Raw genomic sequence first — 19,296 nt, forward strand, 5'->3', positions numbered from 1 at the left:
TAGAAAAATAAGCAGATAAAATGAAACTTGGTGGTGGTTTGCCACTAGTTTAAAAAATAAATCAATATATTGCTTATTTTCCTTATTCACTTTAATTTCTATTCAATTACTATACTTTGGCATGTATTGCTGATAAATTGACTGTTCTCTTTGCTTAATGCCATGTTAAGATCAATGGTAGGATTTAAATATTTGATAGGAAAACATACTAAATGGGCCCACTGAGTCTATAATAATGTGGGATCCCAGGAAACAAAACTTCTAAAAACAAGTGTGTTTTGAAGAAGGCTCTTAACTACCTGAAGAAAAAAAATTCATCATAAAAATCAATTCTTTAAAAGGAAATAGAAATTTATCTTAGTGTTAGATTCTCTAGCCTCACTCTGGTTAAGAGAGTTTGACATTTCAGGGCTGAACACACTGTGGAAACTTAATATATATAGAAATTTACAAACAAAAACATAACAATGATATGTGGGCCAATTTTCAGAAACATTGAAAATCAAAGTATCCTTACTCTGCCTAATTCAGTAAACTCAATTAGTTAGTGTAAACTCGATTTGAGTGGACTTACACATAACTATTTGAATTTTACATTGAACATTAATCCAATTACTTTTAAGGTAAAAATTTCCTTTATTTCCACACCAAACCCCATCCTCAGGATTCCAGAAAGTTTGCTTTGAATGTTTCTTGTTTATCATTAAAGGATATTTTAAGACATTTGTTTTTATTATATTTATCCCATAATTCTCATTACATATACCACTCACCCTATACCACAACTATGAACTTTTTCACAGGCATTTAACATTGATTTTGCACCATATTTGGAGAAAAACATCCCCTTTCCCCAATTACTGAAGTTAAGACTATTTTTTTTACTTTCTCCTACTTGCTCTCCCAGTTTTATCGCACATTCATCTCCATTTCTACACACAAACATATGCCCTCCACCCTGAACACAGATCCTCAATGGGTTGACAAGATAAGTCATAAAATGTAGGAACTCCTGGGAAAGCTATCCACTATTCATAGCTAGCAAGCAGTTTTAATTTTAAAAAGTTGATTAGTCTCAACTATTCTGAATGTCCTGCTTTCAGAAAGTCTTCAAAGAATGTGCTTATAATCAGTCTGTTTGGCAGGAAATTATGAAGAGAATTTGTAAATTTAATTGCTGTTATTGGTAAATGTGATAACATTTAAACAGCATAAAATTATATGACTAAATATCTTAATTTTAAAGTATTAATAGTGGGAAGGCAAGTTTAGCTCTAAGTTGTCTGAAGCAGTCCCAAAATGGTACAATTAAAATGCCAATAGGAAAATTGGAATAAGTAACTGAGAATATCTTCCACAAGAGAGATTCAGAAAGAGTAGGTCATTATTTATGTCAAGATTTCGGAGTAAAAATATCTGATCAATTCAGACACTTTCATATTATGTACCTGAAAAGTCCAAGTCACTTATAAAACCATTTTCGTACTAATAATCATCCCTTTCTTAGACCTTTGCATTACTTCTCTTCTATTACCAATTCCAGTAAGTACCTAGGAGGTGGCTTCGGGGGAGGGTGGATTTTTCATAAAGAAACAAAATTTTCATCACTGCTAATGAATTATTGCATGTACAAGAACAAAACAGCATTGAAAAAGCCATGTTGAGATACAGGGGCTGAATGGATTATGAATTTTGCTCGCTAGTTGTGGTGGGCATTTTTCCTGGTCTGGCATCTATCCTTCAGCTGTTGTGACTGTTGGCTGTTAATGTTTCACAGTTGCCTCTCTTCTCTAGAAAGGTGACCTCTACTGGTGATGGGAGTCCCCTAGCCCAGGAGGTACACACACCCTTTGCCTAGGAGGTAATTCATGTTCCCAGTGGTGAGCCACAGCCAGTGGGATGCTGGAGCAGAGCCCAAGAGTGAATTTTGTGTGTGTCTTTCCAATAATGCATTCAATGAAATTATGTTGGTAGCTTGAATTGGCCATGGTAGGAATATTTACACCATGACAACTGGAAAATGCTACAGGTCAGCATTCACCCCTTCTCAGAGCTAAATGGTATTTATTCACAAACTGCTGGTTATAGCCAATGACTGTCTGGATTGTAAAAAGACAACTCTGCTGTGTGGTTTATACTCCAGAGTTCTCTCCTTATGGATCAAGACATGAAGCTAGATTCTGCTTGGGGTATTGCCTTGCTTGGCTCTTCTTCATAATTAAGCTTCCTCAACTCCCATAAAAGCTTTCCCTGAAAGCACACCATTTATAAATCATGTATAACCAGACACCTGTCCATAGGGTTTGCTTTCAGGAAATTTGACCTATAAGATCAGTTTAGTCAGTCCTTAGCTAAGTGGATGCTGTACAAAACCTCAAAGAACATGTGTTCAAAATTACACAGAGTTCCAACTCATTGGCCACTTGAGTCCCAAGGATCAGATGAAACTGCAAAAGGTAAATTTGAAATGACAAGGATCTACTCTTTGTGTATGTGGACATAAAAGAAAGGAGGTGATGGTAAGAGATGAAGCCTGTGTAAAGTGGGCAGTTTTTCATATCATGCTCCTCATATTATGCTCACATACCCAGAGGTCAATGTACTGGAGGATTCAGTTAATTTCAGATTTTAGAGAAAAATGTCTTCATATTAAAACACAACAAATGCATTGTGGATAAGGTCATAAAATGGATGTGAGATTTGAAAAAGAAAACAAGAAACAAAGACAACTGGAAAATTTCAGGCTCATGGAAAAATGGGTGCAAGGAGAATATACCAGGCTTCATCTCCTTGGCCATTAAGAGAACTGAAATAGAAAAGTTTGAGGAACACTGCAGTTGGAAAGTGCAGTTGATAGAAAAATCCACAGTAAATGTTAAACATAACTAAAATATTATGAAAAAGTTTACTTTTCTTAGGCCTTGTTAAAATGCAAGGATTACATTCGTATCATAGGCAGATCTGTTCCCATAATACTCAGAAAACTGGTTTGCTAATTATTCAATGAGATTGCTTAACTTAGTTAATGTAAGGTTGTGTAAGGTATAATATTGGTGCCAATATTAACTGTGTAATTTTGCAGAGTGTAATTGCCAAGCATGACAGGAACACAGCAGGAGCCTACTCCTTGGGTTATTTGTGCTTAAATCATTCCTTGTTGTGCTTATGGTAGGAGAGTAACACAACTATGAACTTTAAACTTGTTACAAGTTTGGTAGATGTCAAAGGAAAATATATATATATATATATGTATATATATATATATATATATATATATATATATATATATGCTATGTACTTCCATTTTCAAGGGAATTTCAGTTATATAAATAACCCGTACATTTTGAACTGTTTCTAGTTAATGTGGCATATGCACACATACACACAAGCTAATAAAAATTCTTGTTTCCTCAGCTTGGTGCTAAATAATAATATTCCCAAGAAAACTAAGATGGCATTAATACAATCCCCAGTACAATTTTACTCATGCAATAAATTAAACATTCACACTCTATAATGAGATCAGTCTTCTTTTGGGTATAGGTTTTAAACTTATCATAAATGAATGAGTGATTGAGTTTTTAGATCCATTAATGCTGATGATATATTACCAATGTTTTTGTTTTGAATAGCCTTTTATTACCTATGACTCTTGAGGAATAGTATTATAATTACTACCAGCCACAAACAAAGCTTCTGGAGTAAATCCTCAGTAAACAGGATTGGCATATTAAAGGGCTAGTTTTTGATATGGTTTCTTTCAAATAGTAGGAAGAATGATATTCTTTGGAGAAATTTTATTATCTAATTAAATACTTCTTTAGAACAATGTCAGATGAACGCATTAGCTGAACATTTTGATTATCCATGTCCTTCCAAATATCCCATGACCAGAAGAAGAGCTGTACAACTCTGATTTAATGCAATAACAATGGTAGCCAATTCCAGCTTCTTCTTTTATCACAGTCCATCAAAGGAATACAAAAAAGTCCAAATTAAAAAAGTTCAATAATAAAAAGAACATGTTCCTTTTCTGACTGTTCTAAAGCCTCTTCCTATTTTTAAGCAAAGTTCATTCAGTAATTACCTTATTTATGAAAGTAAAATAGAGGGATGTTATTAAGTAAATGGTTTTACGCTTTGAATTCAGAAGGCATCTCAAAAAGGAAAGGGTGTTGAATGTTATTAACTCATTTCCTCCCACCCACTGCTTTAAATCGTTTGCTTGGTTCCAATGTATACTACACTTACATAAGTTGTTTATGAAGAGCCAAATTAATAGTCTTTGCAATTGTTTTTGTTGGAGTTTGGAGAGCTGACAAATGAATTAGTAGAAAATGGCAATTCTACATGAATTAGCTTTTAAGTCTCCCTAAGAGGCTGATGCAGAACTTAATAAGAGACTTATTAGGAGAAGTAGGACAACTTAATTCAGATTGATTATAGACTTTGGTGAAGACAGCTGGGGTTCAAGTGAAACTGAAAAAGAACTTATATGCACTTCAAAGTATGCTAAGCAGATGTCTGAAACAATTACTCCGCACTGTCTTTTCAGAAGTTTCAAAGGCAGGATGGGAATAGCCTGGTAAACGAAGGTTCTATTTGCCTAAGTTGAGGTAGAGGCTTTTAAAGCACACATCGCTATCTACAATCAGAGGCCTTGGGTAAAGAAAATGAGTCAACATTGCTGTCCTCAGTAATTTGCCTTTAGCTTTATAAACAAAGAAGGTAATGAGAGACAATACATGGGAACTAAGTAATAAGCTATCCTGGCAACACTAACTTACAATTAATTTTACACTGAACAAATAATTTGGTCAGGAATTTTAAGATGACTAGTTCCTACTTTAGTTTCTAAGTTCTATTAAAGCCAACAATGACCATTCTGTTTTTTTTTTAAAATACTATTCTTATATGTGAGACTTTACTATAATATGCTTTCTCATTCCCGATATCAAAAGCCAAATCACATGCTTTTAAGCATCACAATTGCATGTTTTGAAAACTAAATAAAACCCTGGTTACCCCATATGACAGGTACTAGGTCCATATTTAATCCATATTTATAAAAGAGTGCATGTTATTGTTTGTATTTTCTTCTTGATCAAAGGCTTTTAGAATACACATAACTTTTGTGTTTTTAAAAAATATGTTTTTATTGATTTTAGAGAGACAGGAAGAGAGAGGGAGAGATAGAAACATCAATGATGAGAGAGAATCATTGATCTGTTGCCTCCTGCACAGCCCCTACTGGGGATCAAGCCTGAAACTTGGGCATGTGTCCTGACCAGAAATCGAACTGTGACCTCCTGGTTCATGGGTTGACACTCAACCAACTGAGCCACACTTGCTGGACTACACATAGCATCTACAGTAATAAAAGACAAACATGCAAATTGACTGTACCTTCGCTATGCCTTAAGCCACACCCACCAGCCAATCAGAGTGACTATATACAAATTAACCCAACCAAGATGGCAGCTGGCAGCCAGGGAGCTGGAGCAAGCAGGATGCTTGGTTGCCCCAATGATGGAGGAAGCCAAGCTTCCCAGCTGCCGCAGCTGGCTCTGAGCTCTACTCAAAGCAACAAAGTTTCAATTATAGAAGGAAAATGAACCCCAGATACCTGCTTTCAGCCAGCTGTGGCCACAGAGCTGGAGCGAGCAGGAGTGGGTTGCCCCTGGTGATGGAGGAAGCCAAGCTTCCCTCCCGCCCACCCTGGCCTGCTCTGAGCTCCTCTCAAGGCTACAAAGTTTCAATTATAGAAGGTAAATAAATCCCAGAATAAAAAAAGAAAAAGAAAAAAAGGAGAGGCTGGGAGCTTCCGTCACCAGGGGGGCTTGGCCAGCCTGAAAATGGCCCTCAGCCCCTCACTCAGACTGGCCAGGCACCCCAGTGGGAACCCCCCACCCTAAAGGGGGTTTGGCCAGCCTGTAAACAGCCACCAGCCCCTCACCCAGGATGGCCAAACCTCCATGGGGTGAGGGTCCCCACTGGGTGGGGCTTGACCAGCCTGCAAACAGCCATCAGCCCCTCACCCAGGCTGGCCAGGCACCCCAGTGGGACCCCCACCCTGAAGGGAGTGTGACCAGCTGCAAACAGCCATCAGCCCCTGACCCAGGCTGGCCAGGCACCCCAATGGAGACCTCCACCCTGAAGGGGGTGTGACCAGCCTGCAAACACCCATCAGCCCCTCACCCAGGCTGGCCAGGCACCCCAGCGGGACCCCCACCCTGATCCGGGACACCCTTCAGGGCAAACCAGCCAGCCCCCACCCATGCACCAGGCCTCTATCCTATATAATAAAAGGGTAATATGCAAACTGACCCTAACAGCAGAACGACTGCGAATGACTGGTCACTATGACACATAATGACCACCAGGGAGCAGATGCTCAATGTAGGAACTGCCCCTGGTGGTCAGTGCACTCCCACAGGGGGAGCTCTGCTCAGCCACAAGCCAGGCTGATGGCTGCCAGTACAGCAGTGGTGGTAGGAGCCTCTCCCGCCTCCTCAGCAGTGCTAAGGATGTCCGACTGCAGCTTAGGCCTGCTCCCCGCTGGCAAGTGGACATTCCCCAAGGGCTGCCAGGCTGCCAGAGTGATGTCTGACTGCCAGCTTGGGCCTGATCCCCCAGGGAGTGGGCCTAAGCCAGCAGGTGGACATCCTCCGAGGGGTCCCAGACTGCAAGAGGGCATAGGCCGGGCTGAGGGAACCCCCCAAGTGCACAAATTTTTGTGCACTGGGCCTCTCGTTTGTATATAAACAAGAACAGAAGCCTCCACAGAACAATTCATTTCCGGTTAATAACAATGAAAAAAATATTAGTAAACTTTCTTCTTCCTACTAAGGGCAGTACAATTCATTCATTATGGAGATGTCATTCTTTTGTTCAGAGTTGGGAGTGCTTACATATTTTGAATCATTCTTAGGGCTGCTATGTTTGTAATGGTTCTTTCTAACCATGCATTCCCTATTCTATAAGAAAGAATTATAAACTTTCTTATAAAACTCATATATAAGAAATCATTTAAGGTTGGCTCATATAATGACACATATAACAAAATTATTAAAATATTAAAATATTAGAATGAGGGTTAAGATGACAAAAACAGTTGTGTGTACATGGTTGAAAGTTTCCTGCTTGCCAAAGTGAAGATAACATTCTAATATGTTACATCATGTTTCACATTGTCTATCAGGAGGAAACATAATTGGTTTTCTCATTGTCAAATTTGGAGACAGCATTCTTTTGATAAATTTCTCAGATTAAACCAAGCCACAGGGACTTAGGATGGTAGGCCTGAAGAGATACATTTGCCAAGTCTCTTCTTAAATTTTTACGTATAAATGTTGAACATAAATAAATTAGAATAGCATGGTGGTTTCATCAGAGTCCCTAGTCTACTACACATATGATTACATTATCCCCAATTATAATTCTAAAAAGGTCTAATCAAAATATTTCATTGTAATAACTTTAGGGCAAAACTTACAGAATCCCTGTCTGTGACTTTTCACAGTAAAAATTGTAAGTTAAGGCCAGCCAGTGTGGCTCAGTGGTTGAGCACTGGCTCATAAACCAGGAGGTCACCGTTCCATTCTAGGATTAGGGCACATGCCAGGGTTGTGAGCTCAATCCCCAGTAGGGGGCGTGCAGGAGGCAGCTGATGGATGTTTCTTTCTCTTTGATGTTTCTCTCTCTCTCTCTCTCTCTCTCTCTTCTTCTTCTTCTTCTCTGTTTAAAATCAATAAAAATACACTTTTAAAAAAGGTCTTTCCATAAGGAAAGATATTCATAAAAATATGTAAGTTAAAAGTCTGATAGAGAACATAAAACGTAACTATATAGTATAACAACTTTGCATATTCCAGTATGGTGTGCAGAAAAACTGTGTTTCAAGTCAACAGGCCAACTAAAGGCAGTGAAATATTCTTGGCTCAAGAATGATGTACCACTTTTTGTGTAAAGAAACCATGTTAGATTAGAACAGAAAGAAAACATGGAAAAACAACAACTCACACAAACTGTTTCACACAGGAATTATTCTGAAGAACAAAACTATAATAGGTAGACTTTAGGTTCAGAAGTGATTCTACTTTATTAAAACCTGTCTATATTCCTTTTATAGAACTATGTAGAGCACTTCACAATTCAAGGAGCTATTCAGATTCCCCATTACTACAAGGAAAGTAAGAATATTTGTGTAGTCACATAAGCATTGGTATTATTTCCAGTATAGTGATAGAGATCATGATTCTGTCCTTAAAATATTTGAGCCCTGACCGGTTTGGCTCAGTGGATAGAGTGTCAGCCTGCGGACTCAAGGGTCTCAGGTTTGATTCCGGTCAAGGGCATGTACCTTGGTTGCAGACACATCCCCAGTAGGGAGTGTGCAGGAGGCAGTTGATCGATGTTTTTCTCTCATTGATGTTTCTAACTCTCTATCCCTCTCCCTCTCTGTAAAAGAATCAATAAAATATATTTAAAATATTTTAAAAAATATCTGACAAGTAGTATAAATCATGAATTTTAAAAATAAAGAGGCATATAAAATTTAAACTTTATTCTAGTGGTTATTCTTATGGAAGCTATATTTGGATGGCTGAGGTTCTCTTAGTAAATATTAATATATATATATATATATATATATATATATATATATATATATATATATTTCTCTTAATTTACCGTATGTATACTGTCCTATAGATGATTCGCTAGCAATAATTGCATTCCCACAGTGTCCCAGGACTTAGTTGTTTTATCCATTCTCTGAAACCCAAAAGCCACATTTACTAATGGCAATGATATAACACCACATCCTACAGAAACATACATTCCATAGTTATTGCTTTAACAAATGAGATCAGAATGGAGGTGGATATTATGATAGAGTCACTAGGGGTGATGGAACTGAACCATGATGGATATGTAAAATGTTTTTCTGGCTCCATGCCTAGCTATTAGTTTGGAGTTCCCCACAGTGTGGAGCTTCCGAGGCCTTAAATTGCTGAGTAGAAAAACAGGAACAGTGGTTTTAAATGCTTCTATTTCTTTTCAAAGTAAGTTTTAATCAAATTCACCCCTTAAAAACTACCACTACCAAAGCTTCAGAGTATGGTACTGTTGAAATGCAACAGAAAAAACAGATTTATTTTATTTCCACTGCGAAATGAAGAGGAGCTACTGAAAGGAAATAAATATATATGAATTCATATAATCCATAAGTTTAAAATATACATTAAATACTTATAAAATACTGGTTTGGAAACCAAAATAATCACATCTATTAGGACCAGTACATAAATATTCTGATAGGTATTGTAACTTAAGTGTATGTATGTCTGTGAAACACAAAACTATTGAGATGTATTCCATTTAAAGGAATATTTAATATATATGTTTTGTAATTATTGGAATCAGAATGAGAATCTTACCAATTAGGGCAGAAGTGGGGAACATCCAGCCTGAAGGCCGTGTAAGGCCCACAAAATCATTTGGCCTGGCCCTGCCAAGGCATTAGGGGTAAGTTAATTAAATGTTTGACCAAATATAGCAGGCTAATTTTTAAGTTGCTAATTTTGTATGGCCCGCAAATGGTGTTTTAAATATTCAGTGGCCCTTGGCAGAAACAAGGTTCCCCACCCCTGAATGAGAAATGAATTTGGTCTTAGGATCAAGAACAGGTAAGAGAGGAGAAATGAAAGGAAAACTGCAAGTGGGGCTGGGTAAGGGCCAGCTGATATTTAAGCACTTCTATTGTAGTTTTTAGTTGTTGTGTGTTTTTGCTATTAAATCATGCTGCATACATTATCCATCTATACTCAATATCCTACAAGTGCTTCTGTGTGACAGATATGGCTAAAAATAAATCTCATATGTCTGTTCTATAGCCTATATATTCAGGCATTAATTGATTTATCAACTAATTTAGTTCTTTTGAGACATTCTCCTAAACTTATTTATTTGGGGGGGGGGGTAATTTTTAAAAACTTAGATCCTATATGTTTGGATAAAAATACTATTTTTAATGCTGAACAAAAATACTTCCAAACATTATTTTAATTTTCATGTAGACACCAATGTTAATCATTGCTTTAAATGTTAGACATAGGGTAATAGAATGTTGGGGTGTGAGAGGTTTTAGAAGTTATAGAGTCAAATTTTAATTTTTTAAAAATCTTCAACTATTATTTAAAAATATATTTTTATTGATTTCAGAGAAGAAGGGAGAGGGAGAGAGAGAGAGAGATGGGAACATCAATGATGAGAGAATCATCGATTGCCCACCTCCTGCAAGTCCCCCACCGGGGATTGAGCCTGGCAACTTGGGCATGTGCCCTGACCAGGAATAAAACTGTGACCTCCTGGTTCATAGGTTGACACTCAACCACTGAGCCAGGCCAGCCAGGCTTCAACTACTATTTTAATGAAAAGCTAATCAAATCAGTATTATACTATAGCAGTGGTTCTCAACCTTCCTAATGCCGTGACCCTTTAATACAGTTCCTATGCAGCTATAAAAATGAAGGTCTCATCTTTTACCCTTTGAGACAGCATGGAGGGACCTGAGAGTATTATGCTATGTGAAATAAGCCAGTCAGAGAAAGACAAGTATTACATGATCTCACTCATATGTGGAATCTAATTAACAAAATAAACTGATAAGCAAATAGATCCAGAGACATAGTAGCATGGAATAGACCAATGGTTCTCAACCTTCCTAATGCCGCGACCCTTTAATACAGTTCCTCATGTTGTGGTGACCCCCAACCATAAAATTATTTTCGTTGTTACTTCATAACTGTAGTTTTGCTACTGTTATGAATCGTAATGTAAATATCTGATATGCAGGATGTATTTTTATTGTTACAAATTGAACATAATTAAAGCATTGTGATTAATCACAAAAACAATATGTAATTATATATGTGTTTTCCAATGGTCTTAGGCGACCCCTGTGAAAGGGTCGTTCGACCCCAAAGGGGTCAGGACCCACAGGGTGACCCACTATAGGCTTCATGAGGGCAAAGATCAAAGTCTGTTTCATTCATAACTAATGTATAGCACATTGGATAGTGGCTTATAAACAACTGTTGAGTGAAAGAATGAAGCTGAATTAGAGTCCTGATATGTGGCTTGGGATTCAAAGATATACAGCATTATCCTTGTTCCTAGGAACCTCACTATCTCTGGAAGAAAAAGGAATACATAAGTGATTTGGCACAGTATATGGGAAATTTAAGTGTGACAATTTAAACATGTGTGGTGATCTATGAAAGCACAGAATTGAGAGCAGCTTATTCTGTTTGGTGGGAATTGGAGGTGGGAGACACTCAGGGAAAACTCCAGACAGGTGCCATTTCAGTTGGGCCTTGAAGACTAAAATGGAAGTTCATCAGGCAGATAAGATGGGGTGATCCAGGCAGAAAGAAGAGCATTTGCGAAGGTAGAGTTATATATAAAAAAAAGATGTTTTATTTAGGTACAGTCAGAGTGAACTGAATAACGTGGAGGGTGGGAGCAACAGTCAGGAACCGAAGCCAGGGCTAGCAAGAAAAGGGCCACTTGCCCTCTTCATTCTCAGGCAGGCAGTCTCCTGCAAGGAGTTTGGATTAGAGTTGTCAGAGGATGACTAATGCAGGAATATCAATAAATAAACTTCATGTATTTACCAAATATTTCAAATATAGTGTTTCTGATATGGCAGGTACACTGACTGGGGAATGGACTTTTTAAGGTGCAGAATACAACAATCTGAGTTACAGATACTGGGGGTTAGAACATGGCATGGTGGAAAAAGAGGAGAGAAAATATAAAAGAGATATTTTGAGATGAAATGAACAATCAAGTGCAGTCACTGAAAATGTAGACAGATTTAAGGATGGGTTTCAAGTTTATAGCCTGAGCAATTTGTTGGATCATGATCCGTTAGCTGAAATATGAAACATGGAAGAAAGGTCAGGTAAAAGGGGAAAGCAGTAGGGGATAGATGAAAGGATAGAAGAATGAATGAACTTGATTTCAGTGTGGTTGTATTTTTATTCTAATGGAGTATGGGTTAGGAGATCAGAAAAAAGATACAGACTATAACTTCAGATTTGTCACCATCCATGCCATTTCAAACTGGGAGCATTTATACAATAAAAAGAGAATTGAGCTAAAGTTAGAAATTTGGACACACCAATATTTGAAGGCCAGGTAGAGTTTCCAAATTAAGGAAAATGAAGGAAGAAAAAGAATGTGGATGAACAGTGCCATGAAAGGCAAGGGAGAAAAGATCTTCCAGAATGAGGGTGCTGGCAGACTTGCCAAGTGCAGGTGAGAATTCACTTAATTTGAATTTGGGAGGACATTTGTTGGTTTTGACACTAGATGAGTAAACAAAACATGTTTCAAGTTGCTACTTTTCACAATGATACTTCTAAATATGTATATTCTTTCTTTATAAATATTTTTATCAACTTCATGCCATAAGGGAATGTAACTTTGGTCTCATGGATAGTATTCCAGACACAACAGTATGGTGGTTACCAGAGGGGAAAGAGGGTGGAGAGGATAAAGAGGGTAAAGGGGGTCAACTATATGGTGACAGGAAGGGACTACACTTTGGGTGGTGAGCACATGATAGAGTATACAGATGTCATATTATAAAGTTGTGCACCTAAAAGTTAATGTAATAACCAATGTTATATCAGTAAATTTAATTTTAAAAGTATTCCAAATATATAATGACATCTAATATCTACAGTGGACTAATACAACTCCAAATTATAGAATATACTTTGCCTTCTAAGGGAACGACAATGCTAACAGCCATAACAGTATCATAAACTCACCCAAGTCACATAATTTCATTAGCAAATGGTCAAACACCTAGACTCCTGGCTCTTGATTAAGTTTTGTCTATTTTCCTACTCTGGTTCTAAATACTACAAAGAACACACACACACACACACACACACACACACACACGTGCGTACATTAGACCATTTTATTACAAACACTTAAATGAATTTCCTGATTAAATTAAAATTTTTTTTGGCCTGTAACTTTTAAATTTTTCATTTTACTAGTATAGTACTGAAGACAGATGATTAGATCACTATCTTCTCTTAAAGAAAATATCATATGCAAGAAGACTGAACCTATGAAAGATGGACTGATTTCTAATGCCCACAGGCCCTATTTTTAACCTTGTAAGAAGAAAACCCCTGCCGAAACCGGTTTGGCTCAGTGGATAGAGCGTCGGCCTGCGGACTGAAAGGTCCCAGGTTTGATTCCGGTCAAGGGCATGTACCTGGGTTGCGGGCACATCCCCAGTAGGAGATGTGCAGGAGGCAGCTGATCGATGTTTCTCTCTCATCGATGTTTCTAACTCTCTATCTCTCTTCCTTCCTCTCTGTAAAAAAATCAATAAAACATATTTAAAAAAAAAAAAAAAGAAAACCCCGCACTAGAATTCAGATGAGAACGTCTTTTGAGTCTCTCAAAGGGCCCCGAAGTAGTAGATGGTACCTTGACTTTTTCCAGGTGATCCTGAAGAGAGTCAATGAGCAGATCACCCACGGGCTGCCAGGATCCCTTGATCACCTCAGCTTGACGTAGTTTGAGGTCTAGCTCATCTGTGGCCTCCTGAAGTTCCTGGAGTCTTCCGAGGGCCTCATCGAGTTTTCTCTGCCAGTCAGCAGAGTGCAGGTTCAATTTTCCCCACTCAGTGTTGACCTCCTCAGCTTGCTTTCGTAGGAGCCTTGTGACATTCTGGGCTTTTTCTTCAGGAGGCAGCTCTAAATTGGTAATACGACAAGGTTTTAGGGCACATTCATTTTTTTTCTTTCACTACTGTTTAAAGTATTACATATGTCTCCTTTTTCCCTGATTGACACCGCCCCCCCACCATTCCCCCCACCCAGGACAAGCCCCCACCGCCCCAGTGTCAGAGTCCATTGGCTATGCTAATATGCATGCATGCAAACAAGTCCTTTGGTTGATCTCTTATCACCTTCCCTCTCCCCTGCCTTCCCTCTGAGGTTGCAGGTCTGTTCAGTGTTTCTTTGTCTCTGGATCTACTATTATTTGTGTGTTGTTTTTTTAAACATTATTGGTAAGGTCATACTAGAAGAAAGGGAGTACAGCTTAACAAGAGGCCAACCTACAGATTAATGGTTTTTTTGAACTTTTGCATAAATTCCGATCTAATTCAACACATCTCAAGTCTGTCTTCCTGAGTGAATTTGTTCTACCTTTTATTAATCAGATAATCCAAGATTCATTTAAGCTATTGAGGAGAAAATGTTAGGATGCAAACCACAAACTCTAATTTACTTTCAGTCAAGCTCTTAAATTGTAAATTAACTTGGATCTTTGTAACAATAGAATTCCTCCTTACAGATAATCTCTTTTGTTTATTATTTTCTAAATGTTTCAGTAGCTGACTACTAATCTCTTTTAATGCTTACTTATGAATGTGCAAACAGATTTATGCATGATGGTTTAAAATTCCTTATTCTTTTTCAACATCTATGTGCAATTTGAATCAATTCTATTTAACCTAGAAAGTGTGAGAGCAATCCAAACCCTGGCAGCCAGAATGGATGGACTACTCAGTCACCACTGATCCTTCTATCAATATGTTATTACAGTTCCACATTCAATTACCTCTGGGCTCCTGGTAAAGTTTCTCTAGTCCTTCCAAAGGCTGCTCTGTCAGAAATATTCGTACAGTCTCAAGAGTACTCATAATTACAGGTTCTTTCGTTTTCAATTCCCTCTTGAAGGCCTGTGAAATGAAATAAAAAGAAATGCTTATTTGGCTTGTGACATTATTCTCAAAATTAATCCTGGGTGTTCAGAACTTGGTCATAAAATTCCCAGGTCAATTTCTATGTCTTTTATTTATAAACATATAGTTATAAAGTGAAAAAGGATATATGGATCTTTCTGTTAATCAGAAAACAACTGTATTTGTAAACTTTTCTGGAGAGAATGGGAAAGCCTTCAAGATATGTTAATGCCCTTTCATTAAGATAAAAGTGATTTATTTATATAACCTGACTCCTAAACTTAAAATCTAGAGGTAAAATCACAAGATATATTTTGCAAAATCCTAACAGGGCTACTGAAAACTTGTACATATCCAAAAGAAAAGTTACCCAGAACATAATTGAAAGCCTTAAGAGCCATTTGGGCCCGGCAGGGGTGGCTTGGGGATTGAGCATTGACCCAGGAACCAAGTGGTCACAGCTTTGATTCCCAGTGAAGGCACATGTCTGAATTGTGAGCCCAATCCCCAGTTGGGGGCATGCAGGAGGCAGCCCATCAATGATTCTCCCTCATCATTGATGATTCTATCTCTCTCTCCCTCTCTCTTCCTCTCTGAAATCAATAAAAATATATTGAAGAGCCATTTAGAAGAACTTAGGCTGTACTGAAATACAGACAGTCCTCGGGTTACATATGTTGTTTCGTGGTTATGTCACCATCATATATATATATATGTGTGTGTGTGTGTGTGTGTGTGTGTGTGTGTGTGTGTGTGTATATATATAAAGTTCTGTCATTTCGACGTATGTACATATGTGCTTTATAGTTTTTTATTATTTATTTACCACAAGTAAAGGTCAGGAATTGTTATCTTTCTTTTAAATTTTTTTGTGGTTTCACTTCATTGCTGCTGTGTAAGTTCTCCATGTGAGTGCCGTGGGTGCTTATGTAGGTGGGTTCCGACTTACGGCGAAAATTGCGTTAGGTCGCGCTGTAGGAATGGATCTCCAACATAACCCGAGGACCTACTGTATACAACCAGTACAATTCATAATTGCCATTAATTTTACCAAAATGTTAGACAATAAATAAAACAATATATTAATAGTACTAAGGGAAAAAAACTCAATGCTTAAAAACATACCTATTGCATTATTCAGTGTAACTTCTTTGAGACTGGTAGAAATGTATTGAGATATACTGGTGATACGAATTATAGGAACAATTTTCTACAAATGGGCAGACTTAAAATAGGTTTCTTGAGGTCAGCTAGGCTAGTTATCAACTTTAATATTTAATGTGCAATCTTCCTTGTTACAGGGGTTAAAAGAAAAGCAAAATGCATAGTTTCTGCCTTCAAGAAATTTCAGGACCAAAAGAAGGGAGAAAGCTAACACACTAGAAAAAAAAGTGAAAACAATAAAATTCATATATAATTGAGTGCTAAGGGTTGTGAGATATCATGTAAGGTTAGGATAAACTAACAGATAGTATGAAACCATCGAAGATAGTTATTGACCCAGATTCTACAATTTCAGATGTGAAGATGTTAATGAAAATATAAAGTATCACATAAATGCTAATAGATGAGTGTAAAAACCATAGTAATTATAGTTGCCCTGATCTAGGGCTTAATTATTCATTCCTTTAAAAAACTCAATCCTATTTTAGTAGTGATGCCTAATGAATTTAAGCCCTTTTCTGTTACTAGGAGAAAAATTATCAGGTCCTTTAAACTTCAGATATATTATGTTATAGGAGTTCTCTAGAACTGTATTATATGACACTTATAAATAAAATCTTAATGGTGTTCACCATTTAAAGGAATTCTGAGTCTGATACTTTGTAAAATGATACTTTACAATTCAGTAGAGGAGAGGCAAGATGTTTGAGCCAAAATAATGAAATTCTTTAAGTGAAATATTAGAATTCAGCTTGTACATGGAGCTATAATTTCTGGATAGTGGGATATTCTTGCACTCTTGAAATCATATAGAATAGGTGGGTTATTTACTCTGCTTATAGATAAGACTGATACTCCCTCTAAAATTTCATTTGAAATTGGTGTGTGTGTATACAGTTCTTTTATTCCTGTGTTTTCTCATCTATATAATTTTCCCAACTTCAAGAAAATTATTATTTTTCCCAGTCTCTCCATTTGGACTTGACAAGAGGCAACTAATACTGACATTACTAATTACAAAATTTGTAATGGCTCCCTTTATTGAACTACTACATTTCAGTGGTTGTGCTAGAGACTAGAAATAGAAAGTTGAATATCAAAAAGCCCCCTTCCCATTTAAGAACTTATATAATAGAAGAGTCAAACCTTAAATTATTTCAATACAATTTGGAAAGTGTGATAGGCTTGCCCTATATGGGCAAGGACATTGGGAAAGGCTTGCTAGAGAAGATAGTATTCACAAAGAATTCTAAGGCATGAACATGAGCTAGCCAGGAAAGAGCAGGTCAGAGGAAGAGGAAGAAAAGAAGACAAAAATGCAGGTATGAAGACAGAGGATATAATACAGTGTGGCATACACATTTATCTAAGTAGGCCAGTGTTCTAGAACACAAAGTATAAAGAGAGGACATGTTCAGAGATGAAGCAGGACACTGTCATCTTGCAACATATTAGAACTTTAAGTCAGAATTTGAAGCTCAACCTATGACCATATATACCTTGCTAAGAAACCTAGGTTATGTGTCATAAGTAACTAGAAACATTTGAAAGGATTTGAACAGGGGAGTGGCATGGAAATATGTGTGTTTTGGGTAAATTTCTCTGACACTAATACAGAGTATATATTTGAGAAGGGCAGATATAAAATCAGAGAGACGAGTTAGGAGGCAATTGTAAGAATTCAGTGAAATATATGAAGATCTGACCCAGGGCAATGGTATCAGAAAAACAAAAAAACAAAAACTGACAGAGATAGAGCAGGGGAATATTTAGAGAGTAGAGGTGTGAGTGAGAATTTGGTGCCTAAATAGATACAGGAGATAAGAGAGAGGAAGGAGAAAGGATGACTCCCTAGGTTCTAGTTGAGTAGAAGAGTGAATGCTGAGTGCAATGAAACTAAATATGAGAAAATAAACTCTCCTGGATTTCTCAGTACACCAATAAAAAGTTCTAGCCTCCTGAGAAACTTCCCAAACCATGGGAATTAGATCTGTAGTAATTTGTCTAATTAATTTCTCTGGTCCAAGAGGGCCAAATGATCATAGCCCAGAGTAGGTGCCTAGGTTAAGCTTCAAGTTGTCAGAAAGACTGGAGTGGTTACCCCTCTAGAAATTTATATTAAAAAAAGTCCAGACCTTGGAGATAGTTCCAGGTTTTAAGACCTGAGAAACATGGGGCTAGCTGGCTCCTGGAGAAGTTGGAGTTAGGACTCAGGTCTATTATGTTTTCAAACTGCCTCCTCCTTTATAAGCAGAGAAAAAAATCATTTTTTTTTCTGGTCTCTCACCTATAGAGCACCCAGACACCAATTAAGAAAAAATTTTATTAGCTCTCATCATGTCTCCCTAAGTTTAAGACTTGGGCAGAAGTAGGAGAGTGGTGATGCTATTAACTGTTAAGTAATTAAAAGAAAACTGTCTCTGGTCCAGAACACCTCATATGTACATTCAGGATCAAATTAATAAAGATGACTATTAAAAACGAAACATTAACATGAGGGGGCATCTATATAGCATAAAGGGTTCTGATATGCTCAGCTCAAAGAGGTAATATGCATTCAAAAAGGAAATAAATATGTCACATATTTAGGAAGAAGAAAGGAGATTTAAAAGCCAGTCTGTCACTAAGATAATATCCATTGAGTGTCTATGATTATGAATATAGGCTAGGATTAAAATGACATAAGTAGATAACATTTCTCAGTTAGTGGAGTGGGCTGAAAAGAAAATTCTGGAGAATATAAAAACAATAGGTAGACAGAGGAATTGGATCCCATGAAAGGCCAAAAAGGAATGGATAGTTGGAAGATTGGGGAAAATGAGTTTAGGACTATTGAAGAGAGAGTGAGAGTTTGAGAGGAACAAAGTAATCAACAGTGTCCAATCATGACATGCAGAGATAAAGCAAAATCAGCCCTGAAAATTGTACATGGGACTTGGTAAGAGCAATTTTAGTGGAGGGCAGTAGCTTCAGAAGTAGGTTTAGTTGAGGAGAGAATGAGAGAAGGAGGAGCAGGTATTTCAAATAAAAACTATTTTTGCTATATCCTTTATTTTGAGAGTGCAAAGAAAAAGGTAGGACAGGAAGAGGATCACAAGTAAAGGGAAAGATATGTTCTTTTAAGGATAGAAATGGTTTGAACATAGACTGAAAGATGAGAGATAGGGATAGGATAATCAACCGTCCTGGTTTGCCAGGTACTGAGTTACTTTTTTTTTTTTCGTTTTAAAAAAATCTTTATTGTTGAAAGTATTACATAGATCCCCCCCCCCCACCATTAACCTCTTCAAACCTGCTCCCATGCCTCCTCCACCCACAAGCCCTCACCACCCCATTGTATGTGTCCA

General features: G+C 37.3%; 1 protein-coding gene across 2 annotated transcripts in view; it reads right to left on the bottom strand.

Moving 5' to 3' along the window:
* The window catches only part of DMD (dystrophin), a 2,781,977-nt gene that overhangs the window by 430,237 nt on the left and 2,332,444 nt on the right, over window positions 1-19,296 (bottom strand). For both annotated transcript variants that reach the window (XM_081115404.1, XM_081115406.1), the window contains 2 exons: window positions 14,662-14,782; window positions 13,522-13,790 (listed from right to left, as the gene is read on the bottom strand). In XM_081115404.1, coding sequence (XP_080971530.1) covers window positions 13,522-13,790; window positions 14,662-14,782 — 390 coding nt within the window. The remainder of the gene's footprint in view (window positions 1-13,521; window positions 13,791-14,661; window positions 14,783-19,296) is intronic.

Source organism: Myotis nattereri, assembly GCF_964212035.1.
Source record: "Myotis nattereri genome assembly, chromosome: X".
Classification (NCBI taxonomy): Eukaryota; Metazoa; Chordata; class Mammalia; order Chiroptera; family Vespertilionidae; genus Myotis; species Myotis nattereri.